The sequence below is a fragment of the Pristiophorus japonicus genome, chromosome 4, assembly GCF_044704955.1.
Source record: "Pristiophorus japonicus isolate sPriJap1 chromosome 4, sPriJap1.hap1, whole genome shotgun sequence".
Taxonomy (NCBI): domain Eukaryota; kingdom Metazoa; phylum Chordata; class Chondrichthyes; family Pristiophoridae; genus Pristiophorus; species Pristiophorus japonicus.
In genome coordinates, this window is record NC_091980.1 from 48,410,108 (window position 1) to 48,434,108 (window position 24,001).

The 24,001-nt window shown below is 46.0% G+C and overlaps 1 protein-coding gene across 3 annotated transcripts in view; it reads left to right on the forward strand.

Moving 5' to 3' along the window:
* The window catches only part of LOC139262893 (organic cation/carnitine transporter 2-like), a 162,750-nt gene extending 140,753 nt beyond the window's left edge, over positions 1-21,997 (forward strand). Inside the window, exons 9-12 of one of the 3 annotated variants that reach the window (XR_011592991.1) lie at positions 9,672-9,807; positions 17,466-18,047; positions 19,533-19,826; positions 21,869-21,997. Coding sequence is in view for 1 of the 3 variants with exons in the window: in XM_070878149.1 (XP_070734250.1) it covers positions 9,672-9,807; positions 17,466-17,517 (188 nt within the window). In the remaining 2 variants the exon portion in view is untranslated. The other 2 variants (XR_011592990.1, XM_070878149.1) reach the window with 2 other exon arrangements.
* The last annotated feature ends 2,004 nt before the right edge of the window (positions 21,998-24,001 follow it).

A 24,001-nucleotide genomic window follows, 5' to 3' on the forward strand; every position in this document is an offset into this window, starting at 1 on the left:
AGGTCACCCATGATAACTGCTGTACCTTTATTGCATGCATCCCTAATTTCTTGTTTGATGCTGTCCCCAACCTTACTACTACTGTTTGGTGGTCTGTAAACAACTCCCACTAGCGTTTTCTGCCCCTTGGTATTCCGTAGCTCCACCCATACTGATTCCACATCATCCAAGCTAATGTCCTTTCTTACTATTGCATTAATTTCCTCTTTAACCAGCAATGCCACCCTGCCTCCTTTTCCATTCTGTCTTTCCTTCCTACATGTTGAATACCCCTGGATGTTGAGTTCCCAGCCTTGGTCACCCTGGAGCCATGTCTCCATGATGCCAATTACATCATCCCCGTTAACTGCTATCTGCGCAGTTAATTCGTCCACCTTATTCCGAATACTCCTCGCATTGAGGCACAGAGCCTTCAGGCTTGTCTTTCTAACGCACTTTGCCCCTTTAGAATTTTGCTGTAATGTGGCCCTCACTGCTTTTTGCCTTAGGTTTCTCTGCCCTCCACTTTTACTATTCTCCTTTCTATCTTTTGCTTCAACCGATTCTATTTCCCTCTGTCTCCCTGCATAGGTTCCCATCCCCCTGCCACATTAGTTTAACTCCTTCCCAACAGCACTAGCAAACACTCCCCCTAGGACATTGGTTCCGGTCCTGCCCAAGTGCAGACCATCCGGTTTGTACTGGTCCCACCTCCCCCAGAACCGGTTCCAATGTCCCAGGAATTTGAATCCCTCCGTTCTGCACCGCTCCTGAAGCCACGCATTCATCTGAGCTATCCTGCGATTCCTACTCTGACTAGCACGTGGCATTGGTAACAATCCTGTGATTACTACTTTTGAGGTCCTAGTTTTTAATTTAGCTCCTAGCTCCCTAAATTCATTTTGTAGGACCTCATCAAGTTTTTTAGCTATATTGTTGGTACCTATGCACCACGACAACTGGCTGTTCATCCTCCCTTTTCAGAATGCCCTGCACCCGCTCCGAGACATCCTTGACCCTTCCACCAGGGAGGCAACATACCATGCTGGAGTCTCGGTTGCGGCTGCAGAAACGTCTATCGATTCCCCTTACAATTGAATCCCCTATCACTATAGCTCTCCCACTCTTTTTCCTGCTCTGCTGTGCAGCAGAGCCACCCACGGTGCCATGAACTTGGCTGCTGCTGCCCTCCCCTGATGAGTCATTCCCCTCAACAATACCCAAAGCGGTGTATCTGTTTTGCAGGGGGATGACCGCAGCGAACCCCTGCACTACCTTCCTTGCACTGCTCTTCCATTTGGTCACCCATTCCCTATCTGGCTGTGTACCCTTTACCTGCGGTAAGACCAACTCACTAAAGGTGCTATTCACGTCATTCTCAGCATCGTGCATGCTCCAGAGTGAATCCACCCGCAGCTCCAGTGCCGCAATGCAGTCTGTCAGAAGCTGCAGCAGGAAACACTTCACGCACACGTTAGTAGTCAGGGACACCGGAAGCATCCCTGACTTCCCACATAGTACAGGAGGAGCATAACATGTGTCCGAGCTCTCCTGCCATGACATAACCCCTAGATTAACTTAATTTGGCAACAACAATGCTAATTTGTAGGATCTTGCGGAGACATTGTTGGTGGTATTTCTCCAGCGACTTGAGGTGTCTACTCTACATGGTCCATGTCTCTGAGCCATACATGAGGGCGGTATTACTACAGCTCTGTAGACAATGAGCTTGGTGGTAGATTTGAGGGCCTGGTCTTCGAACACTCTTTTCCTCAGGCGGCCGAAGGCTGCACTGGCGCACTGGAAGCAGTGCCGAATCTCGTCATCGATGCCTGCTCTTGTTGATAAGAGGCTCCGGAGATATGTGAAATTGTCCAAGTTGTTCAGGGCCGCGCCGTGGATCTTGATGACTGGGGGGCAGTGATGTGCGGTGAGGACAGGCTAGTGGAGGACCTTTGTCTTACGGATGTTTACCGTAAGGCCTATGCTTTCGTACACCTCAGTAAATACGTCAACTATGTCCTGGACTTCAGCCTCTATGTGCACAGACGCAGGTCACACACCAGCTGGACATTGAGGGAGTGGAATCATTTTTGATTGCGGTTCATTCAGAGTTTACATGTGGTGCCCGCAAAATGAAATGCGTGCAATCAATGGCACCCTGCAGCATGCGAAAGCCTGCAATCCTCGTGAAGGTGCATGCTCACTTCATCTGCTGCTCTCTGGTCGGAGAGAATGAAATGTATTTAGCGCTCTTGGAATACAGATACTTAGTTACCTCCCTTACACAACAGTGGATGCCAAAGTGGGAGACTTTGCAAATAACTCCTGCTCCAGCCTGGAAGGAGCCCGACACATAAAAGTTCATGGTCACCTTCACAGTCACTGGTAAGGTGGTCCTCGCCCTGCTAAGATTGCAGTTCTGGCTGCAGCATGTGGGAAATTTCAGTGAGGACGTCCTTAGTGAACAGATGTCTGACACACTTTGTCACTGAGGTTCAGGTAGGCGTATTGCTCCCTGAGCATGCTGGGCGAGATGGCCTCCTGCTGAGAGCCCTTCTCCTTCTCCCTCTGCTAGCAGACTATCCTGCTCTTTGTCATCTCTGTTCATTCTGCCTGTCATGTAGACAAAGTGGAATGCCTATTACTGCACTCTTGTTTGCAAGCGAGTGGTCTGTGCAGAATCCTTGGAAGTCAGAACAAAGTCCTTCAGCATCTGCCACACCGCTCCCTGTATACTTTGTCAACTTTAAAGAACTCAAGAAACCACCAAACACGTCTACAGACATAGCAAATGTCAGTAGAAATCAATCAGCAACTAACCTGTGAGTAGTTTATGATTCCTTTAAATAGTGTTGGTGGTGGGGGGGGGTGTCCTTCCTGCTGTTGAATGCTTGTTTAGGTGTGCGAGCTTAAGAGAGGACTTCAGCTGGAGCGTTGAGTTCCAATATGGTAGTGCTGGCAACAAATCAGGAAACAGGCTATTTTAGATATAGTATTGTGTAATGAGACAAGTTAATTCATAATCTTATACTAAAATATCCTCTGGGGAAGAGTGATCATAATATGTTCGAATTAAGTTTGAGAGTGATGTGGTTAAGTCCAAAACTAGGGTCTTAAATTTAAATAAAGCCAATTACGGAGTTATAAGGGGCGAGTTGGCTGAGGTAGATTGGAATTTTTTTTTTGCTCTGTTCATAGGATGTAGGCGTCGCCTGCTAGGACAACATTTGTTGCCCATTCCTAATTGCCCTTGAGAAAGTGAAGGTGAACCCCTTTCTTGAGCTGCCGCAGTCGTACGGTGAGGTTATTTCCATTGTGCTATTGTGGCGGGAGGAGAGTGCGGGGAGTTGCAGGAGTTTGACCCAGCGACGATGAAGGAACGGCGATATATTTCCAAGTCAGAGTGGTGTGTAACTTGGAGGAGAGCATGCAGGTGATGGTGTTCCCATGCACCTGCTGTCCTTGTCCTTCTAAGTGGTAGAGGTCACGGATTTGGGAGGTGCTGGCAAAGAAGCCTTTGCGAGTCGCAGCAGTGCACATTGTAGATGGTACACACTACTGCCACGTTCCACCGGTGGTGGAGAGAGTGAATGTTTAAGGTGGTGGATGGGGTGCCAATCAAGAGGCTGCTTTGCCCTGGATGGTGTCGAGCTTCTTGAGTGTTGTTGGAGCTCCACTCATCCAGGCAAGTGGAGAGTATTCCATAACATTATTGACTTGTGCCTTGTAAATAGTGGAAAGGCTTTGGGGAGTCAGGAAGTGAGACACTCACCACAGAATATCCAGCCTCTGACCTGCTCTTGTTGCAACACTATTTATGTGGCTATTCCAATTAAGTTTCTGGTCAATGGTGACCCCCAGGATGTTGATGGTGTTTGATTCGGTGATGGTAATGCCATTCAATTTAATGGGGCAGTGGTTAAACTCTCGCTTATTGGAGATAGTCATTGCCCAGCATTTATGTGGCACAAATGTTAATTGTCACTTATCAGCCTGAACCTGAATGCCATCCAGATCTTGCTGCGTGCTGGCATGGACTGCTTCATTATCGGAGGAGTTTCGAATGGAACTGAACACTGCAATCATCAGCGAACATCTCCACTTCTGACCTCATGATGGAGGAAAGGTCATTGATGAAGCAGCTGAAGATGGTTGGGCCTAGGACTCTGCCCTGAGGAACTCCTGCAGCAATGTCCTGGGGCTGAGATGATTGACCTCCAACAATCACAACCATCTTCCTTCATTCTAGCTTTGACTCCAGCCAGTGGAGTGTTGCCCCTGATTCCCATTAACTTCAGTTTTACTAGAGCTCCTTGATGCCACACTCACCATTGAGCTCATTTTTAGCGCGGAAGCAAGTCATCCTCGTCTCCGAGGGACTGCCTGCCTAAGAAGACTTGAGTTCCTTGATGCCACACTCGATCAAATGCTGCCTTGATGTCAAAGGTAGTCACTCTCACCTCACATCTGGAATTCAGTTCTTTTGTCCATGTTTGGAACAAGGCTATAATGGGGAAAAGTGATCATAATATGGTAGAATTCCTTATTAAGATTGAGAGTAACAAAGTTAATTCGGAAACTAGGGTCCTGAACTTAAGGAAAGGTAACTTCGACGGTATGAGGAGTTAATTGTCTAGAATAGACTGGCAAACGATACTAAAAGGGTTGACGGTGGATAAGCAATGGCAAACATTTAAAGATCACATGGATGAGCTTCAGCAAATATACATCCCTGTCTGGAGTAAAAATAAAACTGAGAAGGTGGCTCAACCATGGCTAACAAAGGAAATTAAGGATAGTGTTAAAGCCAAGAGGCATATAAATTGGCTAGAAAAAGCAACAAACCTGAGGACTGGAAGAAATTTAGAATTCAACAGAGGAGGACTAAGGGTTTAATTAGGAGGGGGAAAATAGAATACGAGCAGAAGCTTGCAGGGAATATAAAAACTGACTGCAAAAGCTTCTATAAATATGTGAAGCGAAAAAGATTAGTAAAAACAAACATAGGCCCCTTGCAGTTGGATTCAGGTTAAATTATAATGGGGAACAAAGAAATGGCAGACCAATTAAACCAATACTTCGGTTCTGTCTTCACGAAGGAAGTTACAAATAACCTTCTGAAGGTACTAGGGGACAGTGGGTCTAGTGAGCAGGAGGAACTGAAGGATATCCTTATTAGGCGTGAAATTGTGTTAGGGAAATTGATGGGATTGAAGGCCGATAAATCCCCGGGGCCTGATAGTCTGCATCTCAGAGTGCTCAAGGAAGTGGCCCTCGAAATAGTGGATGCATTGGTGATCATTTTCCAACAGTCTATGGACTCTGGATCAGTTCCTATGGACTGGAGTGTAGCTAATGTAACACCACTTTTTAAAAAAGGAGTGAAAGAGAAAACGGGTAATTATAGACCGGTTAGCTTGACATCAGTAGTGGGGAAAATGTTGGAATCGATCATGAAGGACGAAATAGCAGCGCATTTGGAAAGCGGTGACAGGATCGGATCAAGTCAGCATGGATTTATGAAAGGGAAATCATGCTTGACAAATCTAGCAGAGTGGACAAGGGAGAGCCAGTGGATGTGGTGTATTTGGACTTTCAAAAGGCTTTTGACAAGGTACCGCACAAGAGATTGCTGTGCAAAGTCAAAGCACATGGTATTGGGGGTAATATACTGACGTGGATAGGGAACTGGTTGGCAGACAGGAAGCAGAGAGTCGGGATAAACGGGTCCTTTTCAGAATGGCCGGCAGTGACTAGTGGAGTGCCGCAGGGCTCAGTGCTGGGACCCCAGCTCTTTACAATATACATTAACGATTTGGATGAAGGAATAGAATGTAATATTTCCAAGTTTGCAGATGACACTAAACTAGGTGGCAGCGTGAGCTGTGAGGAGGATGCTAAGAGGCTGTAGGGTGACTTGGACAGGTTAGGTGAGTGGGCAAATGCATGGCAGATGCAGTATAATGTGGATAAATGTGAGGTTATCCATTTTGTGGGCAAAAACACGAAGGCAGAATATTATCTGAATGGCGGCAGACTAGGAAAAGGGGAGGTGCAACGAGACCTGGGTATCATGGTTCATCAGTCACTGAAAGTGGGCACGCAGGTACAGCAGGCGGTGAAGAAGGCCAACGATATGTTGGCCTTCATGGCTAGGGGATTTGAATATAGAAGCAGGGAGGTCTTACTGCAGTTGTACAGGGCCTTGGTGATGCCTCACCTGGAATATTGTGTTCAGTTTTGGTCTCCTAATCTGAGGAAGGATGTTCTTGTATTGAGGGAGTGCAGCGAAGGTTCACCAGACTGATTCCTGGGATGGCGGGACTGACATATGAGGAGAGACTGGATCAACTGGGCCTTTATTTACTGGAGTTTAGAAGGATGAGAGGCGATCTCATAGAAACATATAAGATTCTGACGGGACTGGACAGGTTAGATGCAGGAAGAATGTTCCCGATGTTGGGGAACTCCAGAACCAGGGGACGTAGTCTTAGGCTAAGGGGTAGGCCATTTAGGACTGAGATGAGGAGAAACTTGTTAACCTGTGGAATTCCCTGCCGCAGAGAATTGTTGATACCAGTTCACTGGATATATTCAAGAGGGAGTTAGATATGGCTCTTACGGTTAAGGGGATCAAGGGGTATGGAGAGAAAGCAGGAAAGGGGTATTGAAGGAATGATCAGCCATGATCTTATTGAATGGCGGTGCAGGCTCGAAGGGCCAAATGGCCTACTCCTTTCTATGTTTCTATGAGGTCTAGAGCATAGTGTTCCTGGAAGAATGCAAACTGAGCATTGATGAGCAGGTTATTGGTAAGTGCCGCTTCACTGTTCACTGTTGACCACACCTTTCATCACTTTGCTGATAATTGAGAGTAGACTGATGGGGTAATAATTGTCTGGATTGGATTTGCCCTGCTTTTTGTAGACAGGACATACCTGGGAAGTTTTCCACATTGTTGGATAGATTCCAGTGTTGTAGCTGTACTGGAACAGCTTGGCTAGAGGTGCAGCTAGTTCTGGAGCACAAGTCTTCAGCATGACAGCCAGGATGTTGTCGGGGCCCATAGCGTTTGCTGTATAAAATGCGCTCAACCTTTTCTTGATATAATGTGAAGTGAATTGAGTTGGGTGAAGACCGGCTTCTGTGATGGTGGAAACCTCAGGATGAGGCCAATATGCATTATTCACTCGGCACTTCTGGCTGAAGATGGTTGCAAACGTTTCAGCCTTGTCTTTTGCACTTGCGTGCTGGGATCCGCCATCATTGAGGATGGGGATATTCATGGAGCCGCCTCCTCCTGTTGGTTGTTTAAATGTCCTCCCATCATTCACAACTGGATATGGCAGGACTGCAGAGCTTTGATACGATCCGTTAATTGTGGGATCGCTTAGCCCCGTCTAAAGCATGCTGCTTCCACTGTTTAGCATGCATGTAGTCCTGTGTTGCACTGTCCCCAGGTTAGGACCTCATTTTTAAGTACGCCTGGTGCTGTTCTTGATATCCTCTTCTGCACTCCTCATTGAACCAGGGTTGGCCCCCTGGCTTGATGGTAATGGTAGAATAAGGTTTATGCCGGGCCATAAGGTTACATATTGTGGTGGAATACAATTCTGCTGCTGCTGATGGCCCACTGCGCCTCATGGATGCCCAGTTTTGAGCTGCTAGATATGTTCTGAATCTATCCCATTTAGCATGCTGGTAGTGCCACACAACACGATGGAGGGTGTCCTCAGTGTGAAGATGGGACTTTGTCTCCACAGGACTGTGCTGTGGTCAACTGCTACCAATGCTGTCAGGACAGATGCGACAGGTAGATTGGCGAGGACAAGGTCAAGTAGGTTCTTCCCCCTTGTTGGTTCTCACCACCTGCCGCAGGCCCAGTCTGACAGCTATGTCCTTCAGGACGCGGCCAGCTCAGTCAGTAGTGGTGCTACAGAGTGATGGACATTGAAGTCCCCCACCGAGAGTACATTTTGTTCCCTTGTTACCCTTGAGGCTTCTTCCAAGTGGTGGTCAACATTGAGGGGTACTGATTCATCAACTGAGGGAGAGATGTAGGTGGAAATCAGCAGGAGGTTTCTTTGCCCATGCTTGACCTGAAGCCATGAGTCAATGTTCAGGACTCTGACTATATCCCACTGTGCCCCTACTTCTGGTGCGTCTGTCTCACTGGTGGAACAGGACATACCCAGGGATGGTGATGAAGGAGTCTGCAACATAGCCTGAAAGGTATGATTCAGTGACTGTGACTATGTCAGGCTACTGCTTGACTAGTCTGCGGGACAGCTCTCCCAATTTTGGCAGAAGTCCTCAGATGTTATTGAGGAGGACTTTGCAGGGTCGATTGGGCTGGGTGTGCCATTGTCGTGTCCAAAGCCGGACCACAAAGTTGATACCTGGTGGTCCGTCCGGTTTAATTATTTTTTTTCGTAGTGGTTTTGTTACAACTGAGTGGCTTACGAGGCCATTTGAGAGGGCAGTTAAGAGTCAACCATTTTGCTGTGGATCTGGAGTCAGACAAGGACAGTAGTGGGACTGGAGGAGATTATAGAGATAGGGAGGGGCGAGGCCATGGAGGAATTTGAAAACAAGGATGAGAATTTTTTAATTGAGGCATTGCCGGACGGGGAGCTAATGTAAGTCAGTGAGCACAGAGGTGATAGATGAACGGGACTTGGTGCGAATTAGGACACGGGCAGCAGAGTTTTGAATGAGTTCAAGTTTCTGGAGGGTGGAAGCTTGGAGGCGAGCCAGGAGAGCATGAGCATAATCAAGTCTAGAAGTAACAAAGGCATGGATGAGAGTTTCATCAGCAGATGAGGTGAGACAGGGCTGGAGATGGGCAATGTTATGGAGGTAGCAGTAGACAATCTTGTTGATGAAGTGGATATGTGGTCGGAAACTCATCTTGCGCCCAAATAGGATGCAAAGGTTGCTACAAATAGTCTACTTCAGCATCAAAGACAGTTGTCAGGAGAGGGATGGAGTCAGTAACTATGGAACGCAGTTTTTGACGAGGACCAAAGACAATGGCTTCGATCTGCCTAATATTTAGTTGGAGGAAATATCTACTCATTCAGGACAGGGTGTCGGACAAGCAGCATGACAAATCAGAAACAGTGGAGGGGTTGAGAGAGATGGTGAGGTCGAGCTGGGTGGGAGTACATGTGGAACTTGACATGTTTTTGGATGATAGTCACTTGTTCCAAGAATGAAATCAAGAGCAAAGCAATGGTTGCATTTGCCGTAGTATGCAGAACATTCTGTAGTAAATACACAACATATCTGAAACCATGGCACAGCATGTTGGTGTCCTAATGCACTACATCACAGAATGGCAGCTTGTTGGTTTGATCTTTATAATTATTCATGCAATAAATTCCTAATCTATCCAGGTTGCTTCACCAGAAATTGTGAGGAAAAACCAAAGTAATTCCAAACCAATTCTCCAGTTGCTGATTGGGAACAAGTTACCAACCATTTCACTGGGAAATGGTACTTGAAAAAGGGTCAAAAACAGGCAGGAAAAAACTAACTTCAAAAATGAAATGAAAAAAAAGTCGCTGCATTATTTGAATGAACCTACATTGAAAATACACCACAAGACCTGTGTGACATGTTGCGCCTATGGCTTTATGTTGATGTGTTGGTCTTCACCTTACAATGTATGGTCTATATTTTCACAGGTATTCATCATGAGTTTCTGCCTTTTACTCTGATGGGGAGTTTAACAGTAGTGTCAGCAATTCTGGTCTTGTTTCTGCCTGAAACAGCCAATATTCCTCTCCCAGAAACCATTGACCAGATGCAGAAAATCAAGGGGTAAGTATGCATAGTTTTTATGAGTCAGTCTTTTTGCTCTGTACAACAACTTGCATTAGTATAATGCTTTTAATCTAGAAAATGTCTCAAGGTCCTTCACAGAGAGAAAAAAGGAGCAAGCACCTGGCCTTTGTGGGTGAGTTGGAAGAGGTGATGAAAAGCCTGGTTGAAGATGTGGGTTTTAAATATTGGGAGAGAGCTGGGGGTATTTAAAGAGGGAATTCCAAAACGTAGTGCTGTCATAGCTGAAGGCTCTGCCACGGAAGATGGAGCGGGGAGTATGGGGAAGAGGCCAGGTTAATAGAATCAGAGTGTGGGGAAAGGACATTGGATTGGAGAAGGTTGCAGAGATAAGGTGAAATGAAGCTGTGAAGAGATTTGTAGACGAGCAGGAGAATTTTAAATTCAATCTATTGGGTGACAAGGAGCTCAGTAAGGATGGGAGGTTGTGGGGAGTGGGACTTAGTGTAGAACAGGTTGTGGACGGCAGAGCTGTAGATGATTTGAAGTTTGTGGAGGATGGGAGGCTGGCAAGGGGGCCCTTGAAAAAGTCATGTGTAGAGAAGACAAAATTGTGAATAGGTAAAATATGGGTGGAAGCAGGCAATGCTGCAAGATGGAAATAAACATCCATAGAATTACAAAGAACACAGCACAGAAACAGGCCATTTGACGCAACTGATCTATGCTGGTGTTTATGCTCCATATGAGCCTCTTCCTACTCCTCTTCATCTAACCCTATCAGCATATCCTTCTATTCCTTTCTCCCTCATATGTTTATCTAGCTTCCTCTTGAATGCATCAATGCTGTTCGCCTCAACTATCCCTTGTGGTAGTGAGTTCCACATTCTTACCACTCTCTGGGTAAAAAAGTTTCTCCTGAATTAGCAGTGGATAAGCTATAGTATTTAAAACTTGGTTCTGAATTAAACAAAATGCCACAGTTGAGTGCAGTTTAGTTCAATCTGAGCAAACAGCCAGGGAGGCATGAAGGCAATAACAAGTGTGCAACATTTCTTGGTGGGAGATGGAAACAATGGCTTCATTCTTCCCAATATTTAATTGGAGAAAATTCTGATTTATCCATGACTTAATATCAAACAGGATAATGCAGAGGTCATAGGGTTGCGAGAGATGGTTGAGCAGTAAAACTGGATGTTATCAACTTGCATGTGGAAGCTGATTCCATGTTATGGATGATATCACCGAGGAGAAGGTTGAAGATGAGGAAGAGTTGAGAGCTAAGGCTACAACATCCGGGAATTCTGGAGGTGGCTGTGTGGCAACTGAAGGAGAAGCAATTGCAGAAGATGAATTGATTGTGTCAGGACAAGTAAGAGTGCAATCGCTGGAGAATCTACCGGAGGTGGGCTATGGAGGGAAGACTATGAAGAAGATGTTGTAGTGAAGTCGATGAGGACAAGGAAAGATACTGCACATGATCGCAGTCACAGAGGCAGTGCCTTTGACCAAGGTGTTTTTGGTGCCGTGGGCAGCACAGAAATGTACTGAATGGAATCAAATAGGGAATTGTGGAAAGGTAACTACTATTACTGTGAGAGAATGGCATATTCAAGGAGCTTGGACAAGGAATAGGTCAAAAATAGAGTAGAATTTGAGGGGGACAGAGAAGTCGAGGTTGAGTTTTTTTGTGATGATGTTTTTGAAAGAAGGACAGTGTGAACAGAGCGCGTTACCATTGATGCCAGGAAAGGTAGTAGACAGGAGCTGGATGAGGAGAGGACCAAGAGGAAAGCAGATGGGTCTCTTAAAAGAGCTGAACCTCTATGAGACCCACTTCATTGTAACTCTTGTTAGCGTATTATTTTACTAAATGCTGTCACTAGTTTCAGAGCTAAGTGACTAAGGCAGTGAGTGATGATGGGATATTTGGCTGTTAGGGCTCACTCAAATTCCACACCTGCACTTTCCAGTAATGATTCCTGAAGAACGTTGGCTTTGCACGCACTGTTCCCCCTCCCCTCCCACACCTTCCAGGGTGCCAATTCTGGTTCAACATATTCCTGGAAGTTCCACCACATGACTTCCTGCTTCCAAACGCCCCGTCTTCGCTGACATACCGCATGTTTTGTTACTATTCAATCGAAGATAAGGCCATCTCTGATCACATCCTTGTATCGCTCTCCACCCACATCTCCCTTCCTCCACCCAACCCTACATCCTTTTGTGTCCGCTCCTGGAAAAAAAATTTTCTCCCAACTCTCTTACAACTGCACTCCGAAATCCCAACTGTCCAGCCTTTGGCCCTCCATTCACTACAATATTTGTGCAGTTACCGATCTGCTCAACCACACCCCCACCACCATCTTTGATGTCCTAGTCCCTATTAAAACCATTACTCTCTCTCACCCTGACCTTTCCCCCTGTACGGCCCTCATCTTCGCTCCCTCAAGTCCAAGAGACGCAGACTTGAATGGATATGGCGGATATCTGGTTTAGCCATTCACTGCCAAATCTGGCTGGACCACATAAAGCATTATCGGGTCCTACTCTTGTCTGCCAAAATTGCTCACTATTCCACGATCATTCTGGAATACAAAGATAATCCCTGGCTACTATTCACTACTGCTAACCGTCGTCTTAAACCCCTCTCCCCTGTTTCCTCCACACTTGCCTCCAACAACATGTGCGAGGAGCTCATGGACTTCTTTGTCTCTAAGATTGAGACCATCCAATCAGCTTCCTCTGCCACTTTCCTTCCTTCCCCTGGCCGTCTGGGTCAAACTTCCTCTAAGGTTCCCCCCTGCCCTTGCTCTGAATTCGCATTTTTCTCCAGTTACTCTCCGATCTCCCCTCTTGACCTCTCCACATTCATTTTGTCCATGAGACCCACTTTCTGCTCCCTCGACCCTATTCCCACTAAACTGCTGACCACCCAACTTCCTTTATGGCTCGCATGTTTGCTGATACTGTTAACTCTCTTCACAGGTACTGTTCCCCTTTCCCTCAAACCTGCCGCCATCACCCCTCTTCAAGAAAGCAATCCTTGACTCTCCTATCCTTGGAAATTACTGTCCCATCTCCAACCTCCCTTTCCTCTCCAGAGCCCTTTAAGATGTTGTCATCTCTCAAATCCATGCCCATCTTTCCCAGAACTCCATCTTTGAATCCCTCAAATCCGGTTTCCGCCCCTGCCACAGTACCAAAATAGCTCTCATCAAAGTCACAGCTGACATCCTTTGTGACTGTGACAAAGGTAAACTTGCTCCTGCACACTCTCAACCTTGCCATCCTCGTTTGCCGTCCGGACACGCCATGGCGCAACATCTTGCCGTCCGGAGGAGGCGGGGGTCCCCGATGGAGGGCACTCTACGCGGGAGTCCTCCCACTATTTATCAGGGACTTGGCCTGGAGGGTGGTGCACGGAGCAGTCCTGTGCAACAAATTTTTAAGCCGGTTCACGGGCTCCCAGGCCGCCTGCAATTTCTGCGGTCTGTAAGAGTCCGTGTTCCATGTTTTTATGGAGTGTGCGAGGTTGCAGCCCCAGTTTCATTATTTAAAGGGGCTGCTCCTCAATTTCTGGCAGCACTTCAGTCCCACACTCCTGATCTTTGGGCACTCTGTGCGGAGGGGAGCGTGTAGGTCCGAGGGCCTCCTCGTAGGACTGCTCCTGGGCACGGCCAAGGGTGCCATCAGCCGGTCCAGGCAGCGGGCGGTCGTTCAACCCAACTGCCTGCCTCTCTTCCGCGCCTACATCCGGGCCAGGGTGTCCCTGGAGATGGAGCACGCGGTGTCCACCGGTACACTCGTGGCCTTCCGCGAGAGGTGGGCGCCGGAGGGACTGGAGTGCATCATCACCCCCGGCAACCAAATTTTAATTTGATTTTATGTTTTAAAGTTTAATTTGTTTTAATTGCCAGGTTTTAGTGTTCCCCCTCCCCTTTTATAGGAGGCACTTGTAAATTATATGATTTTAATGCCCCAAAAAAAAAAAAAAAAAATAAAGAGGACAAAGGTAAACTTTCCCTCCTCGTTCTTCTCGACCTGTCTGCAGCCATTGACACACTTGACCACTCCATCCTCCTCCAACACCTCTCCACCATCGTCCAGCTGGGACTGCACTCGCCTGGTTCCATTCTTATCGAGCCATAAAATCATCTGCAATGGCTTCTCTTCCCACTCCCGCATCATTATCTCTGGTGACCCCCAGGGATCTATCCTTGGCCCCCTCCTATTTCGCATCTGTATGCTGCCCCTTGGCAACATCATCCGAAAATACAGCATCAGTTTCCACATGTATGCTGACAACACCCAGCTCTACCTCACCACCACTTCTCTCGATCCTTGCACAGTCTCTAAACTTGACACACTGCTTATCTGACATCCAGTACTGGATGAGCGGAAATGTTCTCCAATTAAATATTGGGAAGACTGAAGCCATTGTCTTTGGTCCCTGTCACAAATACCGTTCCCTGCTCGCCGACTCCATCCCTCTCCCTAGCATCTGTCTGAGGCTGAACCAGACTGTTCGCAATCTTGGTGTCATATTTGACCCTGAAATGAGCTTCCGACTACATATCCGCGGGATAATTAAGACCGCCTATTTCAACCTCCGTAACATTGCCCATCTCCGCCCCTGCCTCAGCTCATCTGCTGAAATCCTCATCCATGCCTTTGTTACCTCTAGACTTGACTATTCCAACGCACACCTGGCTGGCCTCCCACATTCTACCCTACGTAAACTAGAGATCATCCAAAACTCGGCTGCCCGTGTTCTAATTCACACCAACTCCCGTTCACCCATCACCCCTGTGCTCACTGATCTACATTAGCTCCCGGTTAAGCATTGCCTCGATTTCAAAATTCTCCTCCTTGTTTTCAAATACCTCCATGGCCTTGCCCCTCCCTTTCTCTGTAATCTCCTTAACCCGCCCCCCCCCCCAGAGATATCTGCGTTCCTCAAATTCTGCTCCCTTGGGCATCGCTGATTATAATCAACCATCGGTGACCGTGCCTGCAGCTGCCTAGGTCCCAAGCTCTGGAACTCCCTACCTAAACCTCTCCGCCTCTCTTTCCTCCTTTAAGACAGTCCTTAAAACCTACCTCTTTGACTAAGCTTTTGGTCATCTGCCCTAATTTCTTATGTAGCTCGGTGCCATATTTTTTTATGTAACATAGAAACATAGAAAATAGGTGCAGGAGTAGGCCATTTGGCCCTTCTAGCCTGCACCGCCATTCAATGAGTTCATGGCTGAACATGCAACTTCAATACCTCATTCCTGCTTTCTCGCCATACCCCTTGATCTCCCTAGTAGTAAGGACTTCATCTAACTCCTTTTTGAATATATTTAGTGAATTGGCCTCAACAACTTTCTGTGGTAGAGAATTCCACAGGTTCACCACTCTCTGGGTGAAGAAGTTTCTCCTCATCTCGGTCCTAAATGGCTTACCCCTTATCCTTAGACTGTGACCCCTGGTTCTGGACTTCCCCAACATTGGGAACATTCTTCCTGCATCTAACCTGTCTAAACCCATCAGAATTTTAAACGTTTCTATGAGGTCCCCTCTCATTCTTCTGAAATCCAGTGAATAAAAGCACAGTTGATCCAGTCTTTCTTGATAGGTCAGTCCCGCCATCCTGGGAATCAGTCTGGTGAACCTTCGCTGCACTCCCTCAATAGCAAGAATGTCCTTCCTCAGGTTAGGAGACCAAAACTGTACACAATACTCCAGGTGTGGCCTCACCAAGGCCCTGTACAACTGTAGCAACACCTCCCTGCCCCTGTACTCAAATCCCCTCGCTATGAAGGCCAACATGCCATTTGCTTTCTTAACTGCCTGATGTACCTGCATGCCAACCTTCAATGACTGATGTACCATGACATCCAGGTCTCGTTGCACCTCCCCTTTTCCTAATCTGTCACCATTAAGATAATAGTCTGTCTCTCTGTTTTTACCACCAAAGTGGATAACCTCACATTTATCCACATTATACTTCATCTACCATGCATTTTCCCACTCACCTAACCTATCTAAGTCGCTCTGCAGCCTCATAGCATCCTCCTCGCAGCTCACACTGCCACCCAACTTAGTGTCATCCGCAAATTTGGAGATACTACATTTAATTCCCTTGTCTAAATCATTAATGTGCAGTGTAAACAGCTGGGGCCTTGCGGTACCCCACTAGTCACTGCCTGCCATTCTGAAAAGTACCCATTTACTCCTACTCTTTGCTTCTTGTCTGATAACCAGTTCTCAATCCATGTCAGCACACTACCCCCAATCCCATGTGCTTTAACTTTGCACATTAATCTCTTGTGTGGGACCTTGTCGAAAGCCTTCTGAAAGTCCAAATATACCACATCAACTGGTTCTCCCTTGTTCACTCTACTGGAAACATCCTCAAAAAATTCCAGAAGATTTGTCAAGCATGATTTCCCTTTCACAAATCCATGCTGACTTGGACCTATCATGTCACCTCTTTCCAAATGCGCTGCTATGACATCCTTAATAATTGATTCCATCATTTTACCCACTACCGATGTCAGGCTGACCAGTCTTTAATTCCCTGTTTTCTCTCTCCCTCCTTTTTTAAAAAGTGGGGTTACATTGGCTACCCTCCACTCGATAGGAACTGATCCAGAGTCAATGGAATGTTGGAAAATGACTGTCAATGCAGCCGCTATTTCCAAGGCCACCTCCTTAAGAACTCTGGGATGCAGTCCATCAGGCCCTGGGGATTTATCGGCCTTCAATCCCATCAATTTCCCCAACACAATTTCCCGACTAATAAGGATTTCCCTCAGTTCCTCCTCCTTACTAGACCCTCTGACCCCTTTTATATCCGGAAGGTTGTTTGTGTCCTCCTTAGTGAATACCGAACCAAAGTACTTGTTCAATTGGTCCGCCATTTCTTTGTTCCCCGTTATGACTTCCCCTGATTCTGACTGCAGGGGATCTACGTTTGTCTTTACTAACCTTTTTCTCTTTACATATCTATAGAAACGTTTGCAATCCGTCTTAATGGTCCCTGCAAGCTTCTTCTCGTACTCCATTTTCCCTACCCTAATCAAACCCTTTGTCCTCCTCTGCTGAGTTCTAAATTTCTCCCAGTCCCTGGGTTCGCTGCTATTTCTGGCTTTAATACTATCCCTGATTTCCCTTGATAGCCACGGTTGAGCCACCTTCCATTTTTTATTTTTACGCCAGACAGGAATGTACAATTGTTGTAGTTCATCCATGCGGTCTCTAAATGTCTGCCATTGCCTATCCACAGTCAACCCCTTAAGTATCATTCGCCAATCTATCCTAGCCAATTCACGCCTCATACCTTCAAAGTTAGCCTTCTTTAAGTTCTGGACCATGGTCTCTGAATTAACTGTTTCATTCTCCATCCTAATGCAGAATTCCACCATATTATGGTCACTCTTCCCCAACTGCTGTGAAGCGCCTAAGAACGTTTTATTACATTAAAGGCATGAAATAAATGCAAGTTATTAGCAATCTGTGGCACAGTAATGCATTGACACATTAACATATTCCATTATTATATCACCTGACACTAAACCTTTTTGAATCACCAAAATCAAACCAATCTGATATGAAATAAGCAACTGTATCTATCCAGTGAAACGTGATGCAAAAGTTTTAGCTATCGTTCATTCTTCTGACACTGCTGTTTTTTTATTCGATTGCAGGTTCAAATGTAGAGATACTCACATAAATCATAAATCACGATCAATTTTATAAAGGTGCAACAACTGAGGAAAACAATATAATGGTGGTCAATTAAAAAGGAGGAAATTTAACTCAGCTCTGGCCACAGCTCTGCAGCAATGAAGAAATGGACAATCAATTGTTTCTTTCCAGTTTCTGTCACAGACTAACACTATCTCCGATTGAAATATACTTAACAATGTAACCAAGATTCTCAGGGACCACTGTTAAATACTCAGATCAACAGGATACTGCACCATTTTATGTTTCCTACATTCTCTCACTTTCATTTGGAACCAACAATGCATTCTTGTACAACATAAAACTTTGTGTCGCAGTTTGGGCTAAAAGTGTAGTATGGAGTCGATTTTGACTTGGACAACAGATCAACATAACGTGCTGGCCGGCCAATCAGCCATACCCACAGCAAAGAAGCGTCTGCAATTTTGAGGCGCCGGCCTTGGTAACATCCAGCCACTGCGCTGTGGGGCGTCAATGGGCATCTTGATGCAGCTCGCCGGGGTGCGGCCTCCCAATATCGGGCTGCCCCGGTCGACTGCAAGGTAAGTGCGGGGTGTGGGCTCGCCACAGAGGGTGGGGTTCCCAGAGTGATAGCAGCTCAGATTATTTTTGTAAATGGATCCCACAAAAATAATGGCAAACTTACCTTGGCTAGACCTCATCGGCTCCCATCTCCCGTGGAACTAGTCAAAGTGCACGGCACATGCTCTGACCAGTTCCAACCTAAAATAGCAATCGTGGTCCGAGGACTCCCAATTTGCGTATTAAAAGGAGCCTACCACCAAAAACAGGTGGGAGATTTGGGCACCCAGCAGTAGGCCCCTTTCAATGTGTTACCAGCCTCTCCATTGGTGTTATTGGGGCAGTAAGGTTATCAACCCCATTTTGAGGCCATCACTATCCTATTAGCGCCAGGCAAAAGAAGTGATAATGGGCCCCATATGGATCATATCCTCTCTCTGGTTTCTCTCCCAGGAGAGCAATTTTGCCAAAGGTCATGAACCAAACAGCAGCACCAAACCAGTGCCTTCCTTTCAGCTGATTCATTGTTTGATTGTGAATGTAGTCATTGATGATGTTCAATTATAGTACACTATTTATTTTATTGTTTTGCTGAAACGATTCTTTTGCTTGTTCATCTCTAGATTATAATTTATTCTCCTTGTTTGGAATTGTGATTATTAAATCTACAATTATGGATTGACGAGTGTGAGTAATGAGACTCTAATGGAGGGCCAGGGCTGATGATCTCAATTATGGGATTTATATTTGAGTGATTTATGGAATTCATTGAAACCGCTTGATTTTATTTAGTATCTAACTTCCTTTATTAACCTGGTCTCAATAATATGCTAATGAAAATTGAGATAATATTAATGGAAGACCTCATGGAATGATTAAGTTAATATGTTCAACAATTCACCAGTGGGTCCAAAAGCAGGTTTAGATGATGGAGCAGGATGCTTGGGCTGAATAGCCTTTTTATGTTCATAAGGAATAGAAAGCCATATATCCAAGTTGGCTAATGACATTAAGTTAGGTGGCACAGTAAGTAGTGTAGATGGGAGCAGAAAGTTGCAGAGGGACATTGATAAATTAAGTGAGTGGGCAAAATATGGCAGATGGCACTCAGTGTGGATAAATATAGGGGCCGAAATTCATCATTCACTGCCCGCTGCTGCCCACTGCCGCCGATATTGCACTTCTTGATCTGCCCAGTGCCACTTTCGAGGTGGCCTGGAGCGGGCGGGAGGGGAGAGCCGCCGGCAACCGCCCGCTGACGTCAGCGGATTGCCAAGTGGCGCAACTGATCTCTCGCCCGCCGAGCTCCCAGATTGATGCGGGCGGGACTCGGCGGCAGAATGGGGGTGAACCGCTGCATGGAGGCTAGTCTGAGTATGAAGAACCTAAAGAAAAAGCTAAGTGAACATTCTTTTTAAAACTTCCACAACGACTTACCTGCATGGGGTCCCCTGGAGATCTTCCGATAGTTTTTTTTATTTTTTATTGCTGCATTTTTTTTCCAGCTCTTCGACCCTCCGTGGGCCCAACTCCATCCTTGGCGGCACTTGGGCGGCAAGCGCCTCTGCCGCAGACATTGAGACCTGCCCACTGCCGTCCAGATTGGCGGCATATGTTGTCCATTTGTCACCCGCCGACCCTCGAAGGACCTCGTCGATGAATATCCCACCCAAAGTATCATCTGGTACCTCGGCGGCACTTGGGTGGGCGGAGGCCTTGATGAAAATCAGCCCCATGAGGTCATCCACTTTGGACTCAAGAGAGATCGATCAAAGTATTTTCTAAATGACGATATGCTGGTGAGAACTGTGGAAGAACAAAGAAATTTAGGGGTCCAAGTACAGAAATCACTTTAAAAATGAGTGGACAGGCACTAATGGAATGTTAGCCTTTATCTAAAGGGGCCTGGAATACATGGTATGCAACAGTTATCTAAAGCTGTGGTTAAATGCCATTTGGCGTACTGTGTTCTGTTCTGGGCACCGCAGCTCAGGAAGTATATATTGGTCTTGGAGTGGGTTCAGTGCAGATTCATGATACTGGGACTAGTGTAAAATTATGACGACAGGTTGCAAAGACTAGGCTTGTATTCCCTCATGTCTAGAAGATGAAGGGGTGATCAAATTGAGGTGTTGAAAATGAATAAAGAATTTGATGGGGTAGATAAAGAGAAACTATTTATTCGCGTGGGGGAATCCATTACAAGCGAGCATAATCGTAAAATTAGAGCAAGGCCGTTCAGGGGTTGATGTCAGGAAGCACTTCACACAGAAGTAGTGGAAATCTGAAACTCTCTTCCACTATCCCCCACCCCCCACCCCCACCGCCTCCAAAAAGAAAAAGCCGTTGAAGCTGGGTCAATGAAAATGTCAAAATTGAGATTGATAGATTTTTGTTAGGCAAGTGTATTAAAGCATATGGAACCATGGTGGGTAAATGAAGTTAAGATTCAGATCAGCCATGATCAATGTTCCCTTTAAGCTGCACGGCTACGCAGTGCTCTGGAACTCCCTTGCAGCCGGTTCACTGGCTTTGAATTTGAAAAAAACTTGCATGCGCGGTATTTTGAATAGGCCGCACAGCCCCTTAAAGGAGCTGCGCACCCGCTGAAAAATTAATGGGAACATTGGCCATGATAGAAATGAATGGTAGAATAGGCTCGAGGGGCTGAATGGCCTACTCCTGTTCCTAATATATTATCGTCTTGATGTAAAATTTTCAGGCTCATGTGACCATAATTGAGTTTGCTCCAAGTCATTTCTTCCTGAATGAATATACTTCCTGTGTGAATAGAAATTGAAATCCTCTTCAATTCAAATAAATTTAGTTCAGCAGTAAATCAATTCTCTTCTGACTCAAATGAAATGAATCACTTTGCTGAGGCATTTTTATCTTTATTCCACCTATGCTAAGTTATTGCGAAGGTTGTTGGTTATCTGTGTACTCCCCAATCTGCAAATACTAACCTTATTCATTTACTTACAACCTTCTATTTGTTGATACATAGACATGCCTTTGGGAATCTTCCAATACATTTGTGTTGAATCTCACAAAACAGCACAAACCCTTCTTTCTGTTCCCAGAGTAATACACTGCGATCCCAAAGCAACAATGCCAGGACCGCTGCTCTTCAGACACTGCATGCACCCGCACTGCAATGAAGTGGCCTCATGCTGTAATGCAAGGTCAGCTCATATATATATTATGACGCTCCTGGTACATAACATACAACAAGCTGGGAGGCTGTAAGGTCGGGTAAAATATAGGATGTAACCACTCTTAAAGCTGTCCTGGACTGACCCAATTTTGCCCATCATTTGGCGTTTTTTCGGTGAATTTTTTGGCGACAAAGCTAACTCCAAAGATTCCCCAAAGTCGGGCGATGGCGTCTACTACCAGCGCCAGAATGTTTAGCGCCATACATTCTGGCGCTGGTGTACCTATAAAAGGTTCCGCGCCATTTCTTCACATAAGAGAAACTTTCCCCACCGACAGCATTATTAAAACCGGCATAGAGAACCTAGAAACACTAGGAAAAACTCTTACCTGTCCGCGCTGGCTCTCTCTTATCCCTGGTTGAAGGGACTTCCATTTAGCTTACAATTAAATTCTAAGGTAAGTTAAAGACCAAATTTAAACTATAAGCAGGCATTAATAAAACATAAATTAAAAACTTACCCATACTGATACTCCTGCGATGAGAAAAGAATGATGGCAAAATCCTTACCTTTTTCCATCGATGTCCTCGGCCCAAAATAATCCAAATAGTTGAAGGAAAACATTAAAAAGTTGCAAAAATGTAGAATCAACATACCAAACCTCTTATTCTTTTGCAATACAGTGCAGCCTTCTCCCCACTCTCCTGGTCGTGGAATGGAGCCACTGCTAGCCCAGGCCGAAGGTCCTCCTCCCACGCGGCCCACTGCTAGCCCAGGCCGAAGGTCTGCACACAAAGGACAGTGCAAGGCACTCCGGGTTCAAAGGCAAGTAGCAGTGATTTATATTAAAGGTGGTACTTTAAATTGGAAAAAAAAACAATCCCACCACAAATCTTTTAGGTTTTTATGGAGTGTTGGAGTTTTTAAGTGGAAAATATATAATTTATATTAAATGTTACCACCACAAATTTTTTATGATTCGAAGGAATGTTGGAATGCTTAGGTGGACATCACATAATGGCTATTAAATATTCGCTCCACCAATCTATTAAGTTTTAAAAGAGTGTTGGAGTGCTTAGATGGACATAACGTTATGTTTATTAAATATTCCCACCACAAATGGTGTATGTTTTAATGGAGTTTGGGTGTGTTGGAGTGCTTAGGTGGACAATAAGACTAAGTTGTTCATGGATCCAGACTGGATGAGGGTCACTGATACATGCCCCATTGTTCTTCATTGCATGCATCAGTAACCCAGAACAAGGCAGGATCCATGAACACTTTAGTACTGAAACCTGCTCCTGTATCATTTCAACCAATAGATTGCAAGGGGTGAGACCATTTTACATTTTCAGTCCTGTTCTCCTGCAATATTTATTAGTGCAGCATTAAAAATGAAGAGCAGGAGTCAGGTTAAAAGTCCAAAATTAAAATGTTTAATAAACATTTGTACAGCATAGTTGTAATTAGTGCAACTTTACTTATGTTTAAACCTTCAAAACTTTAAAAACTTTATTCAGAGCCATGGTAAACTTTGCAAAGAACAATCAACGAAATCAACCCCCAAAAAAAAGACATCTATCCTCCTCCTTAGCGCTGTGCGCCACTCCTGCCCCAGTAGATGCCGTTAGCCCTGCATCTGCCCGTTGTTGCAGACTTCTGCTTCCTTGCTCCCCCGTACCCCCAGGTGTAATCTGTTTCTTTCCGGCACGGTGTTTCTTGTTGCTGGGCTACAACAGGGACAGAGCCAAAATGTGTCATAGTGGAATGCCCAGGTACCTCTTCATCGTCAACCTCAGGATCAACCCTCGCATTGAGGACAGCCGGGTGAGTCCCCTATTGCCGATACTACCTCATTGAACCGTCCCGAAAGTCTTTCAACCTGTAATGACAGTCCCCCCAACTCTGCCCTCATCCCACCAATGGCTTCCAGGAGCAATCGAGATTGCTCAATGTTCTCCCCGCTCTTCCGCACAAGATGTCCTAAGTTCTCAGAGTCCAGTGTTTCTGTATCAGGTCTGGAGTTCGCCCCCCTACGATGTCTCGCAGGTATGGCTTACTGCGACACACTTGAACCCGTAGCCTCAGACGTCCTCTCATTTGATTCGCTCATGAGAGGACTTGGAATCCTCGAGGGGTTCAGCAATGGCCTTGAGACTTTAGGTGGTGGCGAGAGGCCTAGTGGTTCCCGTGGTCCCTGGATCGCAGTATGGCGATCCAGGACCACCAACTGTGTGGTCGCCCTGCCTTTGCGACGTAGGGATGGGTCTTTTGTCTCTGCGACGGATAGATTGCCACATCCCGTCTAGCAGTTCACCTTTGGCAGGCGTTAACGTGGGATCCTGGCTGGTCCAGCTCCTAAGCTGGGGGGCCGTTACGGTTGACCCCTCACTTTCAAGCACTTCCATGACCGCGAGTGGGTCTGCAGGCTGCGCCATTTCTACCCCGGTGGTGGACAACGGTAGAAAACTGAGGGCATTAGTGCCATTTTCAGTGCCTGGCCCGTGGCGGAACATGTTACAGTGCACAGTGTTAGGCCTTCTCGAAACAACGTATCGATAATGGTGCCTCTGCTCTCCCAAGCTTGTGGGATGTGCAGCTTGTCTGATTCGAGCACATTTTGGGACACTCTTTGGTACGTCTCTCTCTAGTCCCGTGAGTACAGGCTGCTGCTTTGTTTAACTTATTGGATACATGTTCAATCTTTTGGGGCTCGCCTGCTACTTTTGCTTGCTGCACAACACTCCCGACCCCGTGCGGTAACATCTCACTTGCTACGAATACTTGTCAGATACATATACAATCGGTTGGTGTTT